This window comes from Colletes gigas, unplaced genomic scaffold (assembly GCF_013123115.1).
Source record: "Colletes gigas isolate AHSC1104 unplaced genomic scaffold, ASM1312311v1 Colletes_gigas_Sc00011, whole genome shotgun sequence".
NCBI classification, from domain to species: Eukaryota; Metazoa; Arthropoda; class Insecta; order Hymenoptera; family Colletidae; genus Colletes; species Colletes gigas.
The window spans coordinates 9,703,601-9,729,679 of record NW_025106640.1 but is presented as its reverse complement, the minus strand read 5'-3'; the positions used below and the strand labels follow the sequence as shown (position 1 = coordinate 9,729,679).

The 26,079-nt window shown below is 48.7% G+C and overlaps 1 protein-coding gene across 1 annotated transcript; it reads right to left on the bottom strand.

The window, feature by feature from the left end:
- Positions 1-1,021: 1,021 nt before the first annotated feature.
- LOC122398234 (histone-lysine N-methyltransferase PRDM16-like) lies at positions 1,022-26,079 on the bottom strand. Its single transcript, XM_043397935.1, has 8 exons — positions 26,031-26,079; positions 22,774-22,923; positions 22,204-22,394; positions 10,776-10,907; positions 9,408-9,534; positions 4,681-4,780; positions 3,192-3,348; positions 1,022-3,109 (listed from the first exon to the last, which is right to left on the bottom strand). Exons 1-8 carry the CDS (start codon positions 26,077-26,079, stop codon positions 1,022-1,024), a joined length of 2,994 nt encoding a protein of 997 aa, XP_043253870.1.

The window sequence follows — 26,079 nt, the reverse complement described above, 5'->3', positions numbered from 1 at the left end:
GAAACGCCCGAGGAACACTCTACGTTACTCGCAAATGCGTTTCGAGTTAAAATTTTCCCGCATCCGAAAACGATTACGATCGATCCAGATTCCCGAGGAAAAGGTCGTCGAAACAATCGTTCTTTTCGATTCCTCGCGATAAATATCTTCGTATCTCACCATTACGCATCGTCCTACGCGAATACCGCTCTAAGGGAAATTGGATTTTTCGAAACTCGAACGCTTTTGCTCTGCCCTAATATGGAACCGTGTTCGCGCGACGCCAAGCGATTTCGTCGCGAGGAAATAATACTAGGTGGGGGATTTGGTTGCGCGATTTCGGCAACAACGAGAGAAGGAACCGTGGATGCTCTTCGCAAGATTATCAATTACGTGCACGTGTGGAAAGAAAACCAGACTGTAGGAACTACGTTATAGAACAGCCGTCTCGTACCGAACGTGCGTTACTGCGTGCGTACGAGAAAGGACAGTGGTGTACGTCGATCACCTCTCTACGATCTTGCGTAAAGGGTGGAAAACTAGAAGAAAGAAGAAAGAAAAATAGAGAAAACAGAGACACGGGACGCGAGAGTATGGTATCCGATCCGAGGACGCGTGTAAATCAACGCGAGAGTACGGTACGCGCCCGGAACAGAAACACTCCCGAAGCAACACCCTCTTCGCTAACAAAAAATAATCCCGAATTAAGAATCGGTGATTTCGATGTTACTTTTGCAAAGTACGAAATTTTAGCGTTTAAACTGTTTTCCCGCGCGTGACAGTTATCAAGACTTACCGAAACAAGTAGGCTTCCCGTTGCTCGCATTTGGGTCAGGTTTTCGGTCTTTGAAAAGAATTTATCGATACAAGGGGCGAACCATTATCGGTTGGAAATGTTCCTGTGTACGAGTAACCGCAAACACGATCGACGGAGTGGCCAGAGTTGTAAAATGACATCGAGACGATGTCACGCGTAGACAAGGTCCTACGTGTCGCTAAAAGAGTCTCGGCGTTGATAGGTGAACTATGGCCGACCTATGGGCTATGTAGAGATCTCGATGACCGGTTCCGCGGTATTGTTGTTGAGCAACTCCTGCTTCTCCCTTAGCTTTAGATCGTATTGCGGGGGTGGTGGCGGCGGCGGCGGTGGCGGCGGAGTGGAATCTTTGACCTCGAGGGGCGACAAACCGTCGGCGTCGTCCAACGGCGAAACACCTTCCTCGCTGTCCTCGTCTTCGTCGTACTCGGTCTCTATCTTGGATTCGTGCACCTCGTGCAGACGACTGGGAATGTAGGCCGGATGATGGGACGGCAGCCCGTAACCTGCTTCGCCACCGTAGGTCACTTTCCCCATAAACGATCTGATCTCGTCGAAATACGTATCCTCTCGCTCGTTTTCGTTGCTACTGCCCGGCGAATCGGCCACCGAGACGACGCCGCTACCGTCGTCGGCTTCGTGCTTCTTCAGATGTCTGTCCAAGTTGGTCTGCTGGCCGAAGCACCTCTCGCAAAGAGGACACTTGAACGGTCGTTGCTTGTCGTGAATGTTCCTGACGTGTCTCTGAAGGTTGCTGGAGATGCTGAAGGACCTCTCGCAGTACTTGCACTTGTACGGTTGCTCGCCGGTGTGCGTGCGCAGATGCCTGGTCAGATTAGCCGACCTGGGGAATACCTTACCGCAGAACTTGCACGAGTAACGGTCTTTCATTTTGCCGTGAGCGTGATGGTGATGATGGTGATGATGGTGAGGCGCGATGACAGCCTCTTGAAACGGCTTTACGCCGGAGAACGGAGCCAGTGGTGGTCTGGCGAGCAGATCGAATCCTCCTCCGCCTGGTCTAGCTCCGCTGAGCCCGTTCATAAGAGTCCCTAAAAAAGGAAGTCCGCGAGGCGGACCGAACGGTGGTAGCGGCGGTAATAACCTAGATTCGGCCGCGGCGGCGGCGGCGGCGGCGGCGGCGGCGGCGGCAGCGGATCCAGGGGGTGCATGGGGTGCATGCCCGGTCGGAAACCCTGGAAAGTTACCGGTGGGCCCACGGTACATCGCCTCCAGAAACATCGGATGAATCGGTCTGGGATAGGCCATGTGCGGCGGAGTATTGGTAGGCGGTTGCTCGGTGGCCAGGCTGGTTCTCAATCGTGGACTGCTGGCCACGTCCTTCGAGTCGACTTCCACCATCATGAGACTCTCTTCGTCGGGTTTCCGATGATCGGGGGCTGGCGGGGCTGGTGGGGCGGGCAGGGCCTCTTCCATCGGTATCGGCCCGGGCGACGGACTGCGACTCTTTCTCTCGACGAGGTTGCAGCTCGTTTTTTGCTTCTTGGTTCGAACTCGTAGATCCAGAGGCTGTTCCGTGGGCTCTTGGTTCGCGATTGGTTCCGCCGAGTTGCTTTTCTTCTCGTTGGTTCTGGCCTCCCTGGGTTTCTTCGTCGGATCGTCGTCGCTGTCGGGCGTAGGTTGAACGGGCGGTCTAGCCGGGGAGGGTCTGAACGAGGAAGTGGCTTCCTCGCCGGTGGATGGCGAGACCTTGCTGTGCTGCGGCAGCACCCTCGGCGGTGTGAAACGTTCCTTTTTCGGGCTCTCGCCTCTTTTCTCGGTTTCCTCGACCTTGGGCGGGAAGAGGAGAGGAGGGTTCAAGAAGTTTGAAGCGTTTGGGAAGATACCGGGATAGGGCGCCATCAGACTGGGCGGATAGAAGGGCAGGCCGCCCGGCAGGCTGACGGAAGGCCGAGAATAGACGAGAAAAGGGCTGGGTGCTGAGGTCGGCAACTGAGGCATGGCTCCGGGTGGACCGGTCGGAGGCGTCGAGTCGCAGAATCGCTTGTGCTTGGACAACGATGTCACCGTGCTGAACGTCTGTCCGCATTTACCGCACTTGATCTGCGTACGACAATCCGCGTGCATGCGTTTGTGCCTGCATAGATTCGAGAACTGGGTGTAAGACTTGAAGCACACCTCGCATTGAAACGGTTTCACGCTACTGTGGATGTGGGTGTGCTGCTTCAGACCGGAGCTGGTCGCGAAGGTTTTCCCGCACTCGGTACACGCGTGACTTCTCGCGCCCACGTGATGCGTCCTGATGTGACGCTGAAGGTTCGACGGGTCCGTAAAGACCTGTGGATTGTCCGACTGTTAGCGAAACTTTGAAAATGTTACTCCGGGGGGATACGTATCGGGTCTTTTTGCCTTCGAGACGAAGGCGATCACTTACCTTTGGACAGTTCTCGCACGGATAATTGCGAAGGTCACCGTGAACGATCGCTCGATGGCGAACGAGTAGCGGTCGCCAAGCGTAGGCACGGGGGCAGCTGTCGCACCGATGTTGTTCCGCTGGGTATCTGTGACAGGTTACCAGATGGCTGTCCAATCTGGAAAGAAAATACCACGATTATCGGTTAGGTTGATAACTTTACCGCAAGGATTCCGAGTCCGAACTAACTCGGATCAGCGACTCGGACTGGCATCGTCCTACGGCGGAGTTATGTATGCACGTTCTCTTTTCTTCCCAAGAGCTTATCGGAAACAACTCCTCGAGCTTGATCGCGGCAAGAACACCTCGGGCAACTACCTCTCGAGCAAGAGAGTTCGGATGTAATCGATCCCGGGACAGCGCAACACAGCAAAGACTGCGCTCGGTGCAGTCGAGGATGATGACTAAGTGACTCCGGTAGCGCGGCAGCGGACAACCTCTCGCGTAATAACGGTCACACGCCCCCAAGGAAGAGGGTGGTCATCGCGTATAGACGGAAAGGCGTGCGAGGCGAGGCGAGGCGAGGCGACGGCGCGCACGAACCTCGAGGGTGTCGCGAGGTGGTCGCGCGGGTTACGGTCACAGGATGTGCCACGGTGTGTGCCGGCATTGATTTTACACCCTCGAACACACGTGTCGCGTGAAACCTATTCGTGGTGAGATAGTAGGTTCACGGTGACGGTGCGCCGTGCCAGATGAGCTGCGGGCACGCGACGCCTTCGATGATGCATAAGGGGGTGGTTCGATGCAACCGAATGCGGATCTCGCGCGTACTTTATGCGCCACAACAGGTGACTCTGCCGCCGCCGACCCGTGCCACACGGAAGTCGCTGGTGTTGCGACTTGTCAGGGGACCGGGAAACGGCAAACGGAACGAAACCGAATGGATGCCCGAATTTCGACCGAACGCGACAACACCTCGCCTGATCGCGCGACCGATCAAATAAATATTTTAAACCGATAGTTTCGTCTTCGTTAGGAGAGCTATTTTATTTGCCCGCGGCAGCCGATCGAAGCAACGCGTGTCTCGATCTATCCACGCATTGGTCGACGTTGAATCGTGGGAAGAAATCGGAAATCAAACAATGCGAGTCTCGCAGCATCGGTCGAGTATTTCGCTTTTCGTTTCGTGGCGCAACGCATACAGCACCGACCCCTGAAAAACCCAGAGAGATCGGACCGCCAGAGTGAACCCTCGAAACAGTTCGCGTGCTCGAGGCCCCACTTTTCCTACCGAGTACAACTAACGCTGAGATTTTCAATTATTCGCTCAACGAAATCAAACAGCAACGTAGCAATTAGTGGGCCGTTCGATGGTTCTATCCCTCGTTAAACGTTGCTGAAAAAGTACTTTGTTCTTCGGAGTTTATCGACGGGTATCGAAGGGTTTTTGGGAATCGGTGCAGCGTAGACTGGCTCTCTGTGTTAAATCGAACGTTTATGTACTTACAGTTCGATGTCTTGAAAAGGCTTATCGCAGACGGTGCATCTGGTCTCACCCTCTTCGTCGTCCTCTTTGTCCTCGTCGATGGTCCCACTGTGTTGCGAAGCTGCAACCAGACGAAAGAAAAAACGCGTCAAGCAGCAACACCGAGACCGCGCGACGACCAAGAAACAGGCTGGAAGTCGTAATTCCGTTCCAGTTCGTGGACAGGCTGCGGCTCTATAAATTCTACCCCCGAGAACGATGATACGTGGCCTGTCGCGGTGTGGCCGAATTACGTGATCGAGAACTACGCGGGGGCCAGCGGAGAGTGGCGTGACAAGTGGACGCCGGTATTGTTTCTGAATTATTAAATCAAACCAGCACTATCGCTTTATCCGAACACGGTATGTCTACGAGCTGTCCCACCAACTCGTACTTCCTTTCCGATTATTTATTCTTTTTAAAAACGTTCAAACACTGTTTCGATACTCTTTCTCGCACTGAAAACAGGAGAAATTCTTGTCGATCGATTGAATACCGCCGCGGTTCACGATCATTAAAACTCGAGTTGGATCGGAAATTGGAAATTTCGTATCTGGAATACTTAATAAAATAGCGAGACTGCCGCGGTGAAGACCGTCACCGGCGAAATACCTTTCGTCTCTTTCGCTAATCGGCCACGATGCTTGCAACAGTCAACGAAGACAATGAACGCAATGATGCACCGGTAAGCCGGTCGTACGTTGTCCCGCGAGCGAAAACGCGAATGGGGTGTCCGGAACCGCTTCCTATTGGTACGACCGAGCTCGCTGGCCAACCAATCGCAGGTGAGACTCCGTTGCCCCATGCGGTCTCGTTTCACCCCCAACTGACAGAAGCAACGGCAGGTTAAATCAAGAGTTCGTGAACCAGACAACGAGTCACTTTTTACTTTGGAGAATCTCTATCGACTCGAGGGTAAGGTAGAGTACGGGTACTTTCAACTTTTACGGAGAATATAATTGGCAAAAGAAAACGAATATTTTCGCTACGAGAAACAATCGTTTTTCAAGCATTTAAATTTCGGAAGAAAACATTGCAAACGTATCTTCTTTTCGAGTTTAATATTTAAACCGCAAACTCACGATTATACGTACATACGTATGTATGTATAAGGGGCAACGAGAATGGACGGATCAGTCTCGAAGACGTTAAAACCGTTTTAAAACGATAATGGGAAAAATATTAACCGATGGATGTACCGTCGATCGAATATTAGGCAGGCCGATAACAAAGTCGAAACGACACCCGTCTTCCAACGGTTATTTAAATCTGCCGCTACACTTGTTCCAACCATATGGTCGAACGATAGCCCCCAACGGACCTTCATGGGAACCGGGTACAACCCCTACGCCACCAACTACGCCCCACATCACGAACTAACCCCCCATAGAACGTTAATCGTTTCTCCATCCACGACTAATTTGAAGCAGCACGCCGTGAATTTAAACAATGAAAAATGCGGTTGACCTCGCTCTCTCGTAAACGGGCATCGTTGTCGGCGTTTAGAGAAGAACACTTTAAAGAAAACAACTTGGAAAACTAGACAAAAGGTGAATGAACGATTGGACGACAGGAAGAAGAACATTAGGGGGAAATTTAAACGGACAAACGAGTTTCCTATCAATTCTTTAGTCTTTGGTAGCTGTTAATTACGCGTACGTAAATATTTCGAGTCTAGAGAGGAATCGGTGTACAGGTTTGAAAAGGGAAATGTTCGCGATGATAAGTTTATTTCTATTACAGAATACATAGCAGCGTAACATTCGGTCGTATACCATTTCGATGCTATTTGCGCTACATACGTATATGTATTCTAGTACATACATATATGCGTTGACTGACGAAAAGCTGGCCCTGACGAAATATTACGTCGTGGAAAGTCAACAGGTGGGATTCACTTGGCAACACCTGTAGCCGCGTCAGTTGGCGGTTGCATGGGAAAAAGTAACGGAAATCAATGTTCCCGTGACATCGTGACGGACCAGGATCAAGTAGATACGCCAAAGAATTCGAGCGAATCGAGGGAACCTCGAAGCGGAACCGGCACCCCTGCCTCGAAATACCACGATAGCGTTGCATTTGTATCGTTACGGAACACTCGAACGAAAGAAAATATCATTCTGCTAATACGAATTTAACATTTTCTCTAAAGGTACTATGCAAATAATTTATTATAGTTGCAAGACGATCACTGATTTCACGCCTACAAAGAACGAAACGAAACGAATGTATCGTTGGGATCCCAAAGTATCCTTACGATAAAAAATAACGATTATCGGTTCGACGCGGTCCTAACTTGTTCACGTTCCAAAGAAGGTTTCTCAGCGCGTCGAAACACGACCGAGTGAAACGTTAAACAGAACAGAACGTGTTATTGGTTGGACGAATCGAATAGGGTTGCGGCGTGTCGTGCTTTTTCGTCCGGCCCTCCCCGCACGCGCCTGCCACCCCCTCGGAAAACAGCGTCGCGTGCCCTTTTATGCGCGGATACCCCTTTTTTTCAGGCAGTGCCTTTTCTTTTTTTCTCTAGACCGTCCCTGAGGCCAGGTTACGCGCGCGTTAATCGACAATACCGGGTCATAAATTATTTCCGACCCTAAATAGAGCCATCCAGGAGCGTCTCGTAGTGGGATGCGACTCGTAGAGGGAACGAAAAGTGTAGCGGGAAAAGGGGTCAGAGGGGCAGAGATCAGAGAAAAAACAGGCGCCGCGAAAAATCAAAACCATAACTCACGCTAACTGCCATTTCGCCAGTTGCATCTACGCCCCAATACGCGTTTCACGCACCGTGGTTTACCGAATCGTCGAAAAAGTTCGCCTGACCAGGAATCATAAACCCTCGTGTCGCTTGTCATTCGGCGGGAGAGCATTATTTTTCAAAAATCTGCACGGAGGAAATATTTTTCTTCCCCGTTCAGCATGAAAAAAATCTCTATTTTGTTTTACCGATCTATTAAACGATACGATCGAAACCGTAGAAACGTTTCGGCGGAGATTTTCTCGCTGTTTTAATGCGTTCGTGTGCATACACACGCCCCCTGCGTAGGCACGTTAAAGCTATTCCTCCCTGCGTCTGTTTCGACCCTTCTCCCTCGAAAATAAAAAAATGATCCGTTCACGAGAAACAGGGTAGAGATGTCCATCCCTCGCAACGGTTGATACATGGTGTACCGTTTGTTTGACATCATTATTCTCGCTGCACGCACCAGCTTGCCAGAGATTTCTCGTAAAAATGGCTGTGCCGGTGATGCCGTTCCACCATTTTTCTGTACATTATAGACGGCACACGTTTTCCATTTCTAACGCTCTGTAAGGTTAGGATGGAATTATCATGTCGTTCGGTAAAAAAAATATCTAATAATCGGAACGTAATGCTATCTAGAAGGGAAAAATTTAATCGACGATCCTAGATTTCCCGCTCGAACTTCCGTAATTACGAATAAACATTTGCCGAAACCGTTGGCGCGTATGCTTCCGGGACAGCTTGTCCGTAGTGGAATCTGGATCGGGGTTGGCAAACTAGAAATTTGGCTCCCCTCGTTGTAGAAAATTTATAACAAACGAAATCTTTGAAATTTTAATTGGTCCTGGGGTGGGTGCCGATTTAATTAAGAACGAAGTGGAGCGCTGGTAGCGCTACGCTGTTTGCTGTCTCCTATCCATTTACGAGCCGGTGAAATTACGAGGAAAAATCGTCCAACGAACGAACCGTAGACATCGGGCCGCTCGAACTTGGACAATAATCTCGGTTAATTACCGCGACATCTGGCTGTCGTTTATAAACCCCCTCTAATCTACGTCTCGCAGTCATCCGGATATTCTGACTGTCGCGCGGGAGTTACAACCAAATAATTATCAAACGGTCGAATGCTTAACCCCTACCCGTCGCGTCCGTTGCGAATCTCTCCAATATAGTATGTACATGGTTCATGGTTCATGGTTCATGGACGATGGAGCTCCAGCAAATTTTAGTCGCGAAAAAAAAATCCACTCTATTATTATTTACGGGGATATTTAAAATCTTGTTGTTTGAAAAATCGTGCAATTCGTGCCTGTATCGAACCGAACCGAACCCAAACCTTTTATTTATTTCAGAGTATCGAAACTGTTCTCGACATATGATATTACGGAACACCCTGTGGCTCGCGAGAGTCGCTTTGCAACGAAATTTTAAGTGGCACGGGGTAAGGTGACGCGCAGGTCGAGTGCGTCTATCTCGAGATAATCGGCTCTTATTACCGAACAGAACAGGGGTTAATACGTTACGAGCGGCCAGGTGAATCACGCTAAAATCACGGGTGCATGACGAGCAGCTCGTGCAGTCGACGATTACCCTCTGTCCTCCCTCGCATCAGCGGTAACTCAACTTTTAAAAGACACCTGCCCACCGCACCGCCAGGTTTCGACTCGTACGCGTTAGCGATCTCGCGCGAACGCACGCGCACGAGTCAACGCGATGGGTATCGGCACGAAAAGTCGTAAAGCCTGTTTGCCGTCGCACCCCGGACAATCGAGAATATTTTCGAGGGTTCGATTATCTGTTGGTTCGTTTCCGCTGGAACGTCGGTAATCTCGATCGATCTACGACATTTTTATATGTTTCTACAACCGCCCTAATAACTATTATTTATTTCCGAATTTCGATCACTGTTATGTATGGAAAGGTCGAAAGAGCGCGTTGATAACTGTACGAGACGAGTGTTACTCACCGGTCTCCCTGTCGCTTCGGTCCTCGGTCGTATTTTCACCGAGCATATCCTGGAGCTGAAGAGGTTCTCGAACTCCAAGAAGAAGCTCTTCACCCGCCACTATGTCTCGTACGGCCTCGTACACCATCTGCGAACAATGACACACTTGAATCTTCCGACCCTCTCGGCACCATTCGTCGCAAATTATCTGAAGCTAGTTCGAGTATCGCTCGAAACGAATACGAATGATGCTGCACCGATAACCATGAACATTGCCACGGAATTAGTACTAGGCAGTACATAAAAACGATCGATCGAAATTGCAACGATTTCGCGCACGTTGCGACCATCAAACTCTCGCCTCCGCGGGACACACGTTTTTTTTAGACGCTCGTAATCCATCCATCCAGAGTCCATAAAATTCGAAAACAATGATAGGAGGAATCTTGGTATCGTCGTCGGGAGGTCTCTGAAAAGTTCCCATTAGAACGGTGATTCGGGGGGTTCTAACAGAGAGAGAACCGCATCCCCCATTCCCACAGCGATTGCGAACGGGGCGTATAGCAAGTCGACGAAACGACCCCGTGGGGTGACTTAATAACTAAACACCCTGTATACGCGTAGCTTAGGGCGCGCCCACATCGCCACGAATACCATGTGCCACCGTTCGCATAGATAGAAAGCCGACAGGACGCGAGCCCGGGATCAACCCCAAATTGACACCGTGACCTCCATTGCTTCCGTTCGGACGGTATCCGGACAACCAACGACGGTATTCAAATTTTGACAAATTTTACGAAAGTTACGAAAGTTACTCGATGTTGGAATTTCGTTACATTTAAACGAACACGTTAGAAAGTCGTCCCGTTTGACGGTTACGATCGTAAACGTTCGATGAAAATTATGGGAATGGTAGTAGGTACGAAGTTATTGTTAATCAAGGTTTGCGTTTCCATCGTTGCCTCGTTAACGAGTCACGGAAACAGTGGCGGACCGTGCGACCAACTTTTTTTATTAGTTTCACCTAGCACGCGTGAAATTAATCGCGACTGGGTCTGACACCGTGTAATTATTTCTTCCTATTAGCTCCAACTGTCGATCGAGTGTCGGTTGCGTTAGAAATCGAATTTCCTAAATGGTCGACGGCGTATGTTACGACGCGTTGGTACCGACTTGTAATACAATTAGCATAGCACGCGTAACTCCGTGGCAAAGGGAACGTACATACATACATCGAACGTGACCGGAAGTTACGATCGATGGCATTTCACGTTCTCTTATCATTTTTAACGATAAATACGGAAATTCAGTTAACGGACATTACGTCTAACGGACGCATCGCTATTTCGAACACCGATGCATATTGGCGTTAAGATTGTCGTTAATTACCTGGCCACCGATGAGCACGTGACGCATATTAACAGCGTGCGGACTGTTGGTGCTTCGGACATATTTCAGCCAATTATTCGTTTCGTGGGATGCGTCCAACCAACCCCTAACTCCGCTACCACCGGTATGAACCTGGAAAAAAACCAACCAACATTCAACGACCAACTATATACATTTTCAGGTACAATTTTTCAGCTTCGTCGTCGTACGCTGTATACTTGGCGTTATTATCGACGCGACTGGAAGGAAGTTCGAGGACAGTTAGGAGTCGATGGATGTGGGGTGCCCGCGTAGAAAATAGTTGAAACGAATGCGAATTTCCGGAGGTAAGCCACAATGTTTCGGATCCGGGACATTGCGTTTAACGGACTAACGCCTACGAATAAATCGCCCTCTCGTCACCCTTGCTCTACCGCATCGTGGCTACTGTTACTTCCTGCTCCAGCATCCAATAGGGTGTACACTTGGCTCTCCCTACTTTTAGGGCGAGACAAGTGATTTTTTCAATTGTCTCGCGCGAGCTCGCGCTATGCTCCGAGACGCTTGGTCGGTCAACCGTTTCACCCTGATACGCCCCTGGACAGCCTGTTTCTCGATGCTCCTCCCGACTAATTTTTCCCCGCCACTCTACGCACATTTTACGCTTCTACCGAGGACCTATAACTCTACGATATAACTTTACATTTTCTAAAAGCTTTTTGCGTTTTGTGGGAAGCAAATTTGTCGAGATTCGTGTTTGCAAATCTTTCGAACGCTTATCAAGAACGTGTCTAAGGACGAGTTCCGATCACAGGCTTCCGACCGATGGTAGGTTTTATTCTACCACCTGCCGGTGGCGAGTGTAACTAGGTGCGGTCATAAAAATCAATGAATTCTGCAGGTGGATAAGCGTCTACCTTGCAGGTAAGTGTAATCAGGGTTACCAAGCCCCGGGAGACGGAACGCTGTTTCCCAACAGAGAACCTCGCTCATCCGTGTATCCCGGATAATCCACGGTTCGAGTAAACCATCAAAACATCGGATCATCAGCGAGCATGTTCTTCGCGTAAAACAACGCGATCGAGCAGTTTGCGAAAAATATCGTCGAGATCTTAGTATCGACGATAAGATGTCTCGACCGAGAAGTTGTTCGTAACTTTTGGGACTTTGATGATTTCTCGCGTGGTCGTTTCGTTGGTTGATCGGCGCGTGGGTTGTTCAGGTAGTGCAGGAAGCTGGTGATGCCCCATTATGTCGGACCGAAAAGTGGGACAGTTTGGCGAAAAGGTAGACGAAACGAGACGGTGGGATTTCTTCGGCGCTTATAATGGCTAGTTTAGCTGTGCTGGGCCTACTAAGGACCGTTTCCGGAGAATGGGCACGAACGAACCATCGCGATGGGACTTTTCTCCTCTTCTAACGCGACAGATTAAGATATTGCCGCAGATACTTGGCGGATTTGTTACGGTGAGCAGCGTTTTTGCTAAATATAAAGGGAACCTGTTAAAATTCACGCCTCGATAATCGTTAGCGTTTCGACTCTCGATCGGTTCGAACGTTCGATGCGCGCAGAAGCATCCTGCTTCGTTCGATTTTCAATGCCTTTCGAAGAGACTCGTCGTCGTTTGGTGTGAAACCTCTCAGCGGGAACTCCTATCCGCTTTGTCGGCTCGCTCGGACATGTGCTAACAATTCGTAGGACAGATTTGGCTAGCCGTGGATCTTGTTCGTTCGTATAATCGTGGCCACGGAACCTTCCTGCTGCAAACGAGGGGCTACGAGCTCCGAGACTTCTAACGTCCAAAACTCTTGGACGATTAGACGAAAATGCTCTACGTTTCGTTCCAAGTAATAATTTCCATTCCCGTCGTTCGTTCTCGTCGAATGGAAGAGAATTAATTACGAGTCGCGTATTATTTCGGCACAATAACGACGGACACACGGTGGGAAAAATGGTTCAAAGGGAACAGAGAATGGGAACAAACGCGAGCCAAGCGGAAGGCAGACAAGGAGGAAGAGAGAAACGGAAAGGGAGAGAGCGCGAGAAAACGTCGGTGTCGACGGGCGACACGCGAATAAATTATAATTGCATGATTCCTTGAGCCTCTTTAGCGCCGCGGCGCAACGAAATTGCTAAAATTGGCAGAAATTGCACGACCATTTTAATTACATTCCCAGTTTACACACTGACTTTTCTCTATGAATTTTCATCCATCTCCGTGCGTTTCGGAAAATCAGCTGACACTTAGCCCGCGGGTACAAGTTGGCGATAATAATTGAACGACGTGTTTCTGGTTTTAACGATGGATGGAAAAATGGAGAAGATATAACGTTAAGTAAGAAATTACGAAAGTTTTTCTATCCAATCACTTCCGGTGCGAGTTCTATTTTTAATTATACTCGTAACTTTATTCTACGAGTCTATTCCGACGATCGTTTCACCATTATTTCATTTCTTTCTTTCTTTCTTTCTTTCTTTCTCCTCTTACCTTTTCGTTCGTTATACTTTACGAATACGCGTGTTTCGCAGCAGCGTTTCAACAGACTAATTTAACAAGACCTTTTCACGAAGAGAATCCTGCGAATCCGGAATACCTCAATTTGTCCGTTCGTGAGAGGAAGACGATCCTAAGTTCGAAAAAGGGACGAAGGATCGAACGAGCGAACAGCCGACAAGACGCATCCCGGTCGTCGGTTAATCTGCAGGACACGCGGTCAGGAGGAATCTTTCTCGTTCACCCGGCATGGGGCCTCCAGGACACAACCGTGTCGTACAAAACACGCGATCTCTTCTCTTTTCCCTTTGTAACCTCACACCTCCAACAAAAACGAGCCGACGAAATATCCTTCTGCGTCGGCTGGTTGGGTTTTACCAGAAATACCCCACGAGAAAGAAGGCTGCCAGACAACACGGCAGATTCTAGCGAGTCCTTCTGAATGGACCCCCGTAATCGGCAAGGTTCCGCATCCTTTTCGACATTTCGAGAGATCAATGACGGAGAGAAACGGTCGATCGTGATCGTTTGCCGTCGAAGAAGACGTTTCTGTCTAGCAGCGATGCGACGGACCCGTCACGTGGAACGTGCCCATTCGAAAATCAAGATATCGTGGATAGAAACTACCTGGGGATCTTTGCGTCGATCTCGGACGATCTTCTTTGAAGACGTCCTCGACTCGTATACAATAATAAACAGATCGAGCGAAACGTTTAGAAATATCAACGTTGCGAGCCCACCTTTTCAGCTTTCGTACATTTCAGCTGATATAAACTATATTTTTAAGTATTTGCGTTCGAAGACAATTTTAATTATCCGTCCACAACGCGTTAATCTACATTGCACGAGAAACAAAGTCGACTGAAATATTTACTTTTACTAGCAAATAAAATATACCCTCCATGTTCGAAAACTATTTCATTTTTAGAAACAATTAATTTAAAATGGTTTATAAAAAAACAGAGAATAGTTAAATGGCTGTGTATTGAAAAATAAATGAGCGGCATTCATTATTCCTGGAAAACTTAAGGCCAAACGATAAACAGAGAGGGAGAGAGAGAGAGAAACTTGCCCCACGAGGGACAAAAGTTATGAATAAAACGGATCGATAGCGTATGATAGGCTCGTGATGGCCGACGCAAAAATGCTTTTAGCCAATACAGCGTGTCCTCCCCCGCTAGGAAAAATCGACCGTGCGATTTTCCCGACTCGTCAACTTCGAGACATCGTAGCCAGTGTGTTTTAACTAAAACCTCTTTAATAATTGGTTGCGGCCGCACTCGATAAAATCTCGACAAGATTAAGATATTAAAAGTTTTGCTCCAACGATCAGAGATCGATGAATCTTCACGTGTTAATCGTTGCGATTACGAGCATAGGGCAACAACAATATGGACGTAATCGCCGTTCGCGTAACGATAGCGCATCGAAATCGATTTTGGCCCACCGTCCCCCGGTTTGGGTTTGGTCGTTGATGCTAGAGAAAGAGGAGACTGCTCGTAAACATATCGCGCGGCCGGGCGCAGCGGCGAATTTCCCAGAGTTTCGAGAAATTCGCTGGGGCACGGCGTGACGGGGGGAGAACGAAACGGTCAATTATCATCCCCTAAATAACTGGGCTGTTTACGATTCCGAGCGTCGTACAGCGCCAGCGCAATCCCCCGTTCAAACGCGGCATTAGCCATGGCGACATCTTTGCTTAATTTCCTCTTAGTTTAAAGTACGAGCGAGATGGAGAACCATAGACGATTTTCGTCGACTACCGAGGTCTCCTGACAGCCTCCGCTTAGTCCTTAATTAATTTCGAAGACGAGACACAATGTTCGCAGGCAGCTTTAGTCGCGTCCATCCAACAGCAGCAACGAGTTCCTGATAAATCGCTCTTTTTACAATCGATCGTGCAACCGGTAAACGACGAGGCGGACTACGAATCGTAAATCAAAGCGCGCGTTACGCAATCTGCGGTAGAATATGTACATATGTACATCGGTGTTCGACTGCGCGACCGAGTCCAATCTTAACGAATACGATCGAGTGTTTTCATGCTATTCGCGTCATTTTGAACGTCGAGTGAGTTTTGCAAAGGTAGGACAAAGTTAACGGCGTGAATTCGAATCGGTCGGCTCTCCGGATTCATGCTTCTCCTCGATTAGATACATACTTTCCTGTACTTGACCCACTTGACTCGTGCCAGAAAAGTAATGCGAGTAATGACGAAGCAAACGGTGCCCTTCGACCCGTGTCTAACGCGAAACAGATGCCACCCCCGGCGCGTGCTCATGGACCCACCTCGGACCTCTTTCCCCCTCCCAACCTTCCAGCGTTTCTAAGGGAAGCTACCCTCGACGTATCTAGCGGTATAAATTATATCCGAGTCGCGTCACTGCCAGCCCCTTATATGATCGATCGTTAGACAGGATGCTGGCTGGCTGGCTTGACAGAAAATTTGCCAAAATTCGGTTTATTAGAGTGTACGCGCAAGAAGGATTAGCAAGGAAATCGAGGAACCGGCGCCGGGCCGCTTGAACGGTACTCGAGAGACCAACTCGACCGACTCTCTGTCAGAATCTTGAAACGAATAATGCACTAGGAAGGAAGGAACGTCGGCGTTGTTGATTAACCTGAACGTTTCTCGACGCAAGTGCATCCCGAACCACGAATCCCTCAGCGAAACGTGCGTGACAATTAAGTCGCGCCGGAACCTGCGTAGCTCGGGGCTGCCAGCGACGTCGTGATTAATGCAGGCCAATAGTGGAAGGCACACACGAAACGCCTTCAGGGCACAGTGTATTCCTGTGTATATTGAACTTGGGTTACCTCTCTGAACCGGACCAGATTAGTTCGGTCATTGTGGCAAGGTCTGCGCGCTCGTATGCACACAATCTGTCAACCGTGCGCGCACCGAACTCTGCCAATCTCGGGCCGTGGAGGAACGCGGGAATCTAGATCCGTGCCAAAATTCACCATCGGTTCCCGTTAATCCAGAGAATCGAGCCAACCGGGCCAATTACAGAAACCGTTCGATCCGAAGAAAGCTTGATAATCGAGGAATCTATGGAAATATTATACGTATCCGGTTGATCAGCGAGTTGTAATTCCATCGAGGCAGCAGAAACGAAAAATCATCCAACAATCGCGAGTACCAAAGCATTCTCGCGATATGTATATACATTTTCTTCCATTTCTCTTTTTGATGGAAAACAATGACTCTGCCCCGTTGATTGTTTGTCGATTCATGGCTGGGATTGAGTTTCAATTTTAAATGCACCACCGACCGGCCTACCTCACCGATGAATATTATGCATAACGCCGAACGAGGGACGTTTTAACGATAAGTTGACCGACGGTTGGAAATCATTTCGAAAGGAAATCTCGTTGCATTAAACAGCAACCGTGAATCGAACGAATTTCAGCGCGAGCAGTTTCGTAGCATCGTTTTCGAGGGCGAAGCCAATTGCAGAAAATCCGACAGGATTTCAATTACCATTTTGTTTATTTCGACGTTGCTCGAGGACGGGCTCTTAATAGAGCTTAATAGCACCTTCTTACAACAACAAACGATCGTCTCCGCTGGCTGGAATTTCCACCCTCGAAATGCAGTTTTGCAAAAAGATTTTGAAATCTCCTCAGAGGCGGGCAGCAATAATCGCGCAAAGATCCCTTCGCTTTGCTCTCTCTCTCTCTCTGTTCCTTCTCTTTCTCACGCTCCCCCCAACGAGTAACAGTCCCGCCGATCCGAGACAATTGGCGGCACATCAAAGGCGCCGATTGTTTCCCGTAAATTATAACCGGGAGAGCACTTGCTTGACTTCTCGTTACGAGTTGGCGAACAAGTTCAATTAAGTTCACGCCGGCGAAGACGAGGAACGGCTTCGTACACACGCGGGGGCCTTATCCGACGTTTCTAGCGCCATCAACCTAACCCCATGGAACTACTGCCTAAACGGTAGAAACAGGGACAAAGAGAAAGAGGGCGAGAAGAGCAGAGCACGGTGACAAGGAGAGAAACCAGGGACGCGCCACGCTGTGTTTCTTATCGACTAGCAAAGTTTTCGAGCCACCGCCTAAGCCTCGCACGCTCGTGCGTTTAATCAGGAATCTTTTTCATCTATTTTCAGCAGGTCCCGAGTTGTGTTGTTCCACGAGGATAGTAAATTAAAACGGGTCCAAGGTTGGAGCGTCGAGGGACGAAAAGACCAGAAGCAATGTAAGAAGCAATGTCTTTTGAAGACGATGATGCCGACGACGCGTCTCCTTTGTACGGGATAGCCGGGTCAGCCTGACGACTAGGCAACACGTGTCTGTTATGTCTATTATCGAAAGATAGTGGGGTAACGAGCGGACGAGATTTATCACCCTCCGTTGCCACCCCAGAGAAACGAGAAACCGAGGGCAGGATGGGGTGGCAAAGCGAGAAGAGCTAGGTTTACAGCTGGTTTGGCAGAAAGAAAGCCCGGTTAAAACCTTATATAGTCGAAGCACGCGCGACGATCGTTTCGATAAAGTGTACATACATATACAGAGAGCAGAGCGGTCTTTGCGAAAACGGAATTTATAGGTTCACGGAGGAGACAAGCGTAGCAATCGCGTCCAAGAGAAATGTTACGAAGCGAGTCGCCAAACTTTCTTTTATTTTTTCAAAACCCCCTGCCCGGTCTAAGGGTTAATGGAGAAGAAGGGCCGAATGCAGAACTTGCTGCCGTTAAATTTAAATGTCAAAATATACGCTTTAACGATTTCGGACGCACAAAGCTGTATCGTAAGGTTTATTAGCATAGTAGGAGAAGGTGCAGCGCAGCCGCGTACAAGCATGGCCAAAACCCGTCAATCAAAAACCCGATCCTCGAGAAAGGGCTAGTTAGCCAGTGACCCTTGCTTGCATTCTCGTTGTTCCGAGGGATAAGGAACGATATGTCTTATTTTATTTTTTCACTTTTCCTCGTGCAATTTTCCTGTGGTCGCGCTTCAACGAGCTTCGAGGAAAAAATGTCGTATCGTTTCGGAACGAAGGAAAATAAAACGCATCGAACGAAAGCGAAATTCAGGCAGGCGAGTAGTGGACGATGGTAAGTAAGTACGTCCTACTTCCGAGCGAATTCCAAGAGAAGAAAAGTATACTTCCGGGTGCAAGGGGTGCAAAAAGCTGCTGCTACTACGAGGCTGAGTCATCCCCTTTGCCGGTAAATTCGCATAGATGTCCAGGGGATTTTTTGACGTCCTGGCATGTCTGACCGTTCGCGGACATCACAATGCCGGACATTCCCGGCGCGGCGTCACTGATTGTCACTTGTTTCCTGCCGATTCTCCTCTGCTGGTTCCGGCCGCGGAACGCTCACTTTCCCTTCGTCGCTTCTTTCTCCGATTTCAAATTCAAACGGTGAACATCACCGGCCGCGTAACCCTACGCCTCTGAGAAACCAAAGGTCACCGTCGCGCCGCGTCGATTCTTCGTCCGACGAGCAAGAATCGTGCGCAGTGACGTAGGAATAAAAAAATCTGCGTGTTGTCGTCGTGCTATCGTACACGCCGGCCGGCCGAGTCAATAAGAACGTCGTTGAATCGAGAAGGAAGAGAAGGTGGAGAAGGGAAGGGGGAAGGAGGACTCGGTATAATGTGGCTCATTGTCGAATCACTTCCGGGGCTTGACCTCCTGCAACGCCCTAAAGACCAGTTCACCTGGACAATGTCCACGAACAATGGACACCGGTGTTCCGCATTGTAAAGCTCGGAACGACGGACGCGTCGATTGTCTAGAATACGTGCTCCTAGCCCGGGTAAGAATTTAATATAACATCTACAATACGTACGTACTACCCTCGGCACCACCTACGTTGTTACTCGAGAATTATGTCGGCCGGGTAGCGGATTCGTCTTAAATGGTAGGCGTGTAGGGGAAGTAAGTAACTCCGTCGAGAAGACATTGTTGTTTGAGCGAAGATCGTCTCGAGGGAATTGGAGAAGAAGGGTGCGTTTACACGGTCTCGTTGACAGCGATCAAGTAACGCGCGAAATGTTACGAACCGTGATTCGGCTGGAATACGTATTCGAAATACACGATCACGCTTTTTGCGGCTTCGAGTTGTCTCATTACGAACACCGGGGTGGCTCGTGCGGTTCGCGCGAGGACACGCTTCGCCGAGCGTCGCCATTTATATGATTTGTCAGCGACATACGCCGCTAATGGCGCAGCCTTCCAGCCGATTTGTCGAAAAAGTGGTCCGCACGATCAGCGAGGCGCGTGTACTCGCTTCGATATGAAAAACAACCGATCTTCCGTTCTTTTTTCTTTCTCTCCCTCGTGGCCGTTCGAAAAGCCAGCCGGCGGCGGCGGCGGCGGCGGCGGCGGCGGCGGCGGCGGCAGCGGCTCGTATTCGCGTGGAGAGAAGAGGGGGCCGTCAGCGATCGCGTGGAAAAATTGACGATGCTTCCAATATGCCGATGAGCGAGCGACCAGAGAAAAGAGGGCAGACGGGGGACGGGCTGCTTTCTGGCAAGCCCGTAAGCGAACGACCCTCGTGTCACACACGGAAATAAACGGTATCGAGCAAGAGGAATCTCGAGAACCGGGATAAACGTTAAAAAACTCCTAAAAGTGGATATCGTTTCTTCTCGCGAGCAACGCGTCCCATTAACGATACGATTGAAACATATTATTTGCATATAGGAATGCATACACCCTTCAAACATTAAAACCTGTTGTATTTCCCTATAAAAACTGGACGTTTCCCTTGCCGCGTGTTCGTAATAACCGTCAAGTTTATATGATATTTTTATTCGTATTACAAGTATCAGTGGTGTTACTCGTGGGATACGAGGACGTTTGGTAGGATAGAATTAAAGACGATTAAGAGACGCGGAAGAATCGGTGCGATAAACGGGGCACGGGATTGATCATTTAAGGCGAGTTCTCGAGATCGTTCGGTAAATTGGAGCCATATCCGACGCGAGGGTCTTTCAGGCGACTGAACTAAGCCTCGGATTGGTTTAGTCGCCACGAAGGCACGCCGCGAGTCGGCAGTTTTGCGGAACACGCGTCACCGAGCAAAATGCACCCGGAACAGAGAATCCCCCGTTTTCCACTTCCCACCCCATCCTCTCGGGAGGATACGAAAAACGAAGCTTGGTCAGGACGGCAGGTAGGGTATCACCGATACCTCGAATCCTGCTACCCTCCGATACAACGACGCTTCCCTGCTTCGGTTCTGCTTCAGGTGTGTACACGACGAATAACTTTCCACGAAATTTGAGGAAAGATTTCGGTTTTACAGTTGTTTTTTTTTTCCTTCTATCCCCCTTTTCGATCGAATCCCATTCAGACGCGATACACGCTTAATTCTTCGGTGTCTTCTCCTGTTCCGAGTCTCGTACACGGACGTACGCGCGTTCTTGATATTTCCATCGGAACTTTGCGATTCTACCGATAATAGTTTATCGATTATTCGGATTAGATCGTTCCAGTTTCCCTTTCGTTCCGTTGCGCGAGAACCTCGCCTCTTTCCCTGAGAATGCGAGAAAAGGATTAGGATTAGGGGATACCGTGCGAATCGATCGAAAGGGATCCCTTCCATATTTCTCCAATTTCAGAAAAGGGTCACGCTTTCTGTCAACCGTTCGTTTCGTCACCGCCGCTGGAACGTAATTCGCGTTTCCAGCCCCATTTCTTCTACTTCGTTACGCGTGGAATATTTGTACCGCAGGCTAAGAAAAATACTAAAATTTTGCATCGATAACTATTCCTAATTATCCTCGCCTTGATTTAAAGAACGCGGCGAAATATACATATGTATAGAGTGAGAATTCACGGCTAGATTTCACTGTCGCGATGTTTTCTCCGCTCGTGTGCTAGCACGTTTACGCGCGTGGGGTTGATAGATCGGTCCGACGAAACGAAGGGGTAGTTTGGCTTTAATCGATTCCGTAATCGCCGGTCCGACAGTTGGCTCCGGCTGCCTTTTTGTCGGCAGTTAGATGGATGGTGCCATTTACATTTTGTCAGTGCGACATGCGCTAACGTAACATAACGCTGGTCGCTATCATATCTATCACACCCTCTGGACCGGTACGCGGCTAGTTAGCAACTCTGTTCGAGCCGTAATCTTGTTTCATAACGAGCAACGTTTTTCCCCTCGAGAATCATCGGAACCAGAGCAACGAAGAAACATTTTTCAACGACAATTTCAATCGATTTGATAATAAACTTTTTTTGCAATTACCGAGAAAAATCTTTTTACAGAAGCGGAGAAAAAAGCTGCGAATTAAGATAAGATAGAAGCGATACAAGCACTGTTTCTTTGGATTTAACATTGTGTACCGATTTTAGGTTCTACTCGGGAGTGGACGAGTCGACGGAGAGCGTTCACAATTTTCAGAATTTCGGGAACTGTAACAAGAGAGAGAGAGAGAGAGAGAGAGAGAGAGAGAGAGAGAGAGAGAGAGAGAGAACTGTCCGAGGTAAGCCAATTGACAGATCCGTCAACACGGATGACACCTTCGATGCGACCGAACCGACCAGCTGTCTACCGTCGAACCGAGAATACGATTCTGTCCGTCCGTTTCCCTCTCTCGTACTGCTTTTCCATCTTCAGCATCTGCCGGATAATACCGGGGATTATAACAGGAGGATAGGAAACCCATCGACATTGATTCGAAGCAGAGTATTCCTCCTTCTGGATCATGAACCATAAACAGATCGATCATCTTTCAAACGGTTTCGTCGGAATAATCTCGTGCGAGATGGGGTATCAGGGTGAAATTAGTACTTGTATATTTGATGAAATATTTTGATTCGACCGAACGAAGAGTAGTCGATAATTACCTTCGGCATCTCGATAAAAGTAGCTCCGATCGAGCATTCGTGAATTCGTTAAGGACGACGTGAACGTCAGCGAGGACGACAACGGCGATGGCGATGGCGACGAAAGCGATACGAATCGTACAAGAAATATACAACTCACCTCCCAAGCGTAGCGGGGGTTGTAAGGCTCGCTTGCCCATTTCGCGAGGAAAGGACCAAACCTCGCACCCCGTGGAATGTCCTTCCGCGCACGAACTTGAGGACCGCCGGCCGCCGAACCACCCACCTCGACTTCCGGCACGGGTGATACCCATTCGCGGTTCGATTGCTCCTTTTGCTTCAACGCGTCCTCTGCGAATCAAACAAGATTATCGGCTAAATCGTTTGCTGCTGATACAGACGCGTTATACCCTCGCGAGAACTCAAAGTAACCACCACGACGCGATCCAGGCTGTACGATTAAATGCCACAATGTTCGTGGCGATTATATTGCAATTTAGTAAATTAAATCCTCTCGATAACCGCTCGCGACGACCCACTGCGATAACCTACTATTCTAATGCAGACAATTAAGCGCCACGTCTCGCGATAATTTACACCGTAATTCGTAACATTAAGTGCCGCGCGGTCGACCCAGTATTCTAATTTACGCAATTAGCTGCCGCGGTTCGCGAACGGGGTTCGAGCGGTAATTTTCTGTAAAAGAGAAAAATCTAATTCCGCCACTCACGGTACGCTTCGGTCCTGTAGTCCCACGGGGACTTGTCCTCTTCTCTGGACGACGGCGGTCTATGCTGATCGTCCATTTTCGCGTTTTCGGCGACTCCCGTGCCACCGCTGACCAGCGTGCCAGACGTCGAATCGCCTTCGTCGCTGCTTCCTGGAACGCAACGCCGCCGACTTAGAAACAAACGATGCTGATTTAACGAGAGTTCGGGCCGCGTTTTAAGGCGAAAGAACGCCGTCACCTAGAAAGAGGTTTAAAGTTCCGGCATCGATTGCCTGGCCACGTTCCGTTCCGTTTCGTTTCGTTCCAACCGATCGTCGTCGCGTCGCGTCGCGTCGCGTCGCGTCGCGTCGCGTCGCGTCGCGTAGCGTCACGTCGGTCGGTCGAGAGGTCGAGCCACCCACATTCGCACGACTGGGATGCATTCGCACCGAGGAAAACGATTTGGAGATTACGTCGACGACAAAAATTCAATTTACCCGAGGAGATTTGCACGAGCGGAGACTCGCTAGAGCCAAGAGGACCGTCACCAAGAGTGTGCGATCGAACGGGGAGAAGAAGGAGATGGAATCATTTTAAAACGCGATCCTATCGATTGATCGTTTCCGAGAAAATAGTAGCCGTTATTCTTGTAATGAACTTTATTCCTTACGGAAAAGATTACGCTTGCCAAGCATTCGATAACGACGATCGCAAACAACATATACGATTACAAGCAACAGATCAAGTAAATATCAACCAAGTTGCTTGTCAACGATCGTTGACGAAATTCTAGCAACGTACGTATCTCTTTCTTCCCTTTATCTCGCGGTAATAGTCTATTCACGGTTTCTAATTTCTCTTTGGCCGCGGTACTTGGAACCGTAGGACGGGCTTCGTCCTGTTCTTCGAATCTGGATTTATTTGTATAACTCCGGACCGGATACGACGGGCCCTTCTAATACCCGACTTATCTTCGAATCGAAAGATATCCTCGGCTCGTTGTATCAGCTATCTAGAAACAAACTATGAATTCTATGCGCGTCTACGTAGTGACGCGGGGACCTGCGACGATCGACGGTCCTCTGCAAACAGCGTAAGCTCTCTGTGAATCCGCCAGTTTGAGCAAAATTGCCGACAAACTCGCAGGTGTATTCGAGAGAAAGGCACAAAGGCGGCTATTCGCTCGGTGCGCCGTTCGCGACGTCCATCTTTTATAAATTTTTGCGACCGAAAACTCTCGATTCGTTCGTTATTGAATATTTTCAAACGCGACATCCGTTTACAAGAATTGTACAAATATAGTTTCAACGATCACAGTTCAACTCGGCTATAATTTATCAAACAAAATTTAGCATTATGTTTTTACACGGGTGTAAATCATCTTTTGCCAAATCCCTAGCTGCGTTTAAATATCGCTAAAGACTATAATCCAAATCGATCGGAAAAAATGTCCACGAATTTACGACGAAATGGTCGAAAAGCAAACACCACGAGGCTTAAGGATCCCTCGACTTGTGTTGGCGCAAACTAGTCGTAAAAGAAAACGGTTATCCTGCGGAGTGGGCTAATCGACACGCAACTCGAAGACGGACGATAATACAGATATTACAGACGTGCACGCCTCGCCTAGCACGGAATAATGTCTCTCGATATCATTGGCGAGCCAACGGAATCCTCGGATCCTTAAAATATAATCGTAAAGTAGCATCGGGGAGGAGAAAGGGGGTAATCGTGCTTCCACGGCTCCGATTCTATTAACGAAAATCCGGTCCGGTCGATAAAATAAACACGATTTCGTGGACTGGATAAGAAACGCGAGATCCTCTCGCGCGACTAAACAATCGATACGCGATACAACAATATTTGGAGAACGCTCGGCGTCAGGGGTCTTTGACTCCTGTGGGACACAAGTGTTCAAGTGCTACTTTCTCCCTTTGACAAAACTACGAGTACTTACTCGTTGAACCATGAGCGATATTATACTCGATGATAGCAACTGAAGAGGCTTCCAGCGCGATTAGGGTTCAAGTGCCGCTGCTTAGAAAAATCGAAATTTCTCGTGGGAAGACTGTCTTGACTACCACTTTTTTTTCTTACACGTATACCCGGCTCTTTCTCGACGAGTATAAACAGACATTAAAACGTACTCACGACTGCTATGCACTTGATTATTTTACGTGAAATCGTATTCTATTGCAACACCCTAAACAGTTTCTATGTACAGTTCCATGCAATAATGTTGCGTTTTAAGCTATCGGGTTCTCTTTGGCCAGAAAGACGAAAGAATGTAGAAAAGTGTAATCGAGGATCGATAGGTCTCGTTCCGCACCGAGATAATACGTCGTTGGTTGTTCGTTGACCGAGAGAAACGTGGAAATAACGCGAGTTGTTTCGAGCGAAATTGTTCGTGGTTGAATCGGAATTGTTCCGCCGTAGAAAAACGTCCAACTAGCAGAGAACGGTTGGGAGATATTCGTCGACGGATCCCGGAAAAGATAATTAAACAAATTGGCGAGCAAGCAACGGGGTGTCGGAAGAGCGATTGCGCCGTGAAATGTGTGTTCGCAGGCGCGTAGACTGTGTTGCTGTGACCGCACAGGACATCCTGGCGATACGGAGATCCTGATGGAAAACGTACGGCGCGCCCGCCCCGCGGTGACCATTAACGCGTGTATCCTCCGACGAGAACAACTCCGCCGAAGAGCAGCGAAGCTCGTCCCGAGGATCGGGCTAATTAGAAGGAACCGGTCGCGGTCCGATCCTGCGGTAACAAACTATCCTGCAGCGGTGATAACATTATCAGGGTGTCGCGGAATTGCCAGTAGATGGTAAACCAAATTGAATAGAGAAACGAATCTCTGCAGTCTGGTTTCCGGACAGGCTGCGGTTCGACTTCCTTTCGTAGATACCCGGAGATACGATGCTGATTTATAATAAAACCGACCGTGACGCGTTTAAAGTTGAAACGTTAAGAAACGTAAGGACCGCCGTAAATAAAAGTAACGATTTAAATTACATTCGAAGAATATAACGATACTATCGGGTCTGATCGAGAACGTAATAGATGATCGACGGATCAGGCGATCGTTGAATCGAAATTGAATTCGATAAAAATAGGTAGATGATAAGTATAAATAATAAATAAATCATGCGCTACGAAATGTAAACAATTTCACCGTCGATCGTCCGTTCGATCGTGATTTTATTTCCTACTACATATTTCATACATGGTAAGACAAAACGTATTAAGAAAAAAAGCGCAAGGGTTCGAAACGTACCGTTCATGTTGTAGTCGCCCAGAGGCCGAGACAGATCGAGACCGTTCAT

What these genes read in the sequence shown, in the direction of transcription:
- LOC122398234 (XM_043397935.1), bottom strand. Translation starts at nt 26,079, where the DNA reads ATGAACGGTCTCGATCTGTCTCGGCCTCTGGGCGACTACAACATGAAC. An exon ending in GGGCGACTACAACATGAACG is followed by an intron (nt 22,924 to 26,030) that starts GTACGTTTCGAA and finishes GTTGCGTTCCAG; the next exon opens with GAAGCAGCGACGAAGGCGAT. An exon ending in ACGTGCTCATCGGTGGCCAG is followed by an intron (nt 9,535 to 10,775) that starts GTAATTAACGAC and finishes CATTGTTCGCAG; the next exon opens with ATGGTGTACGAGGCCGTACG.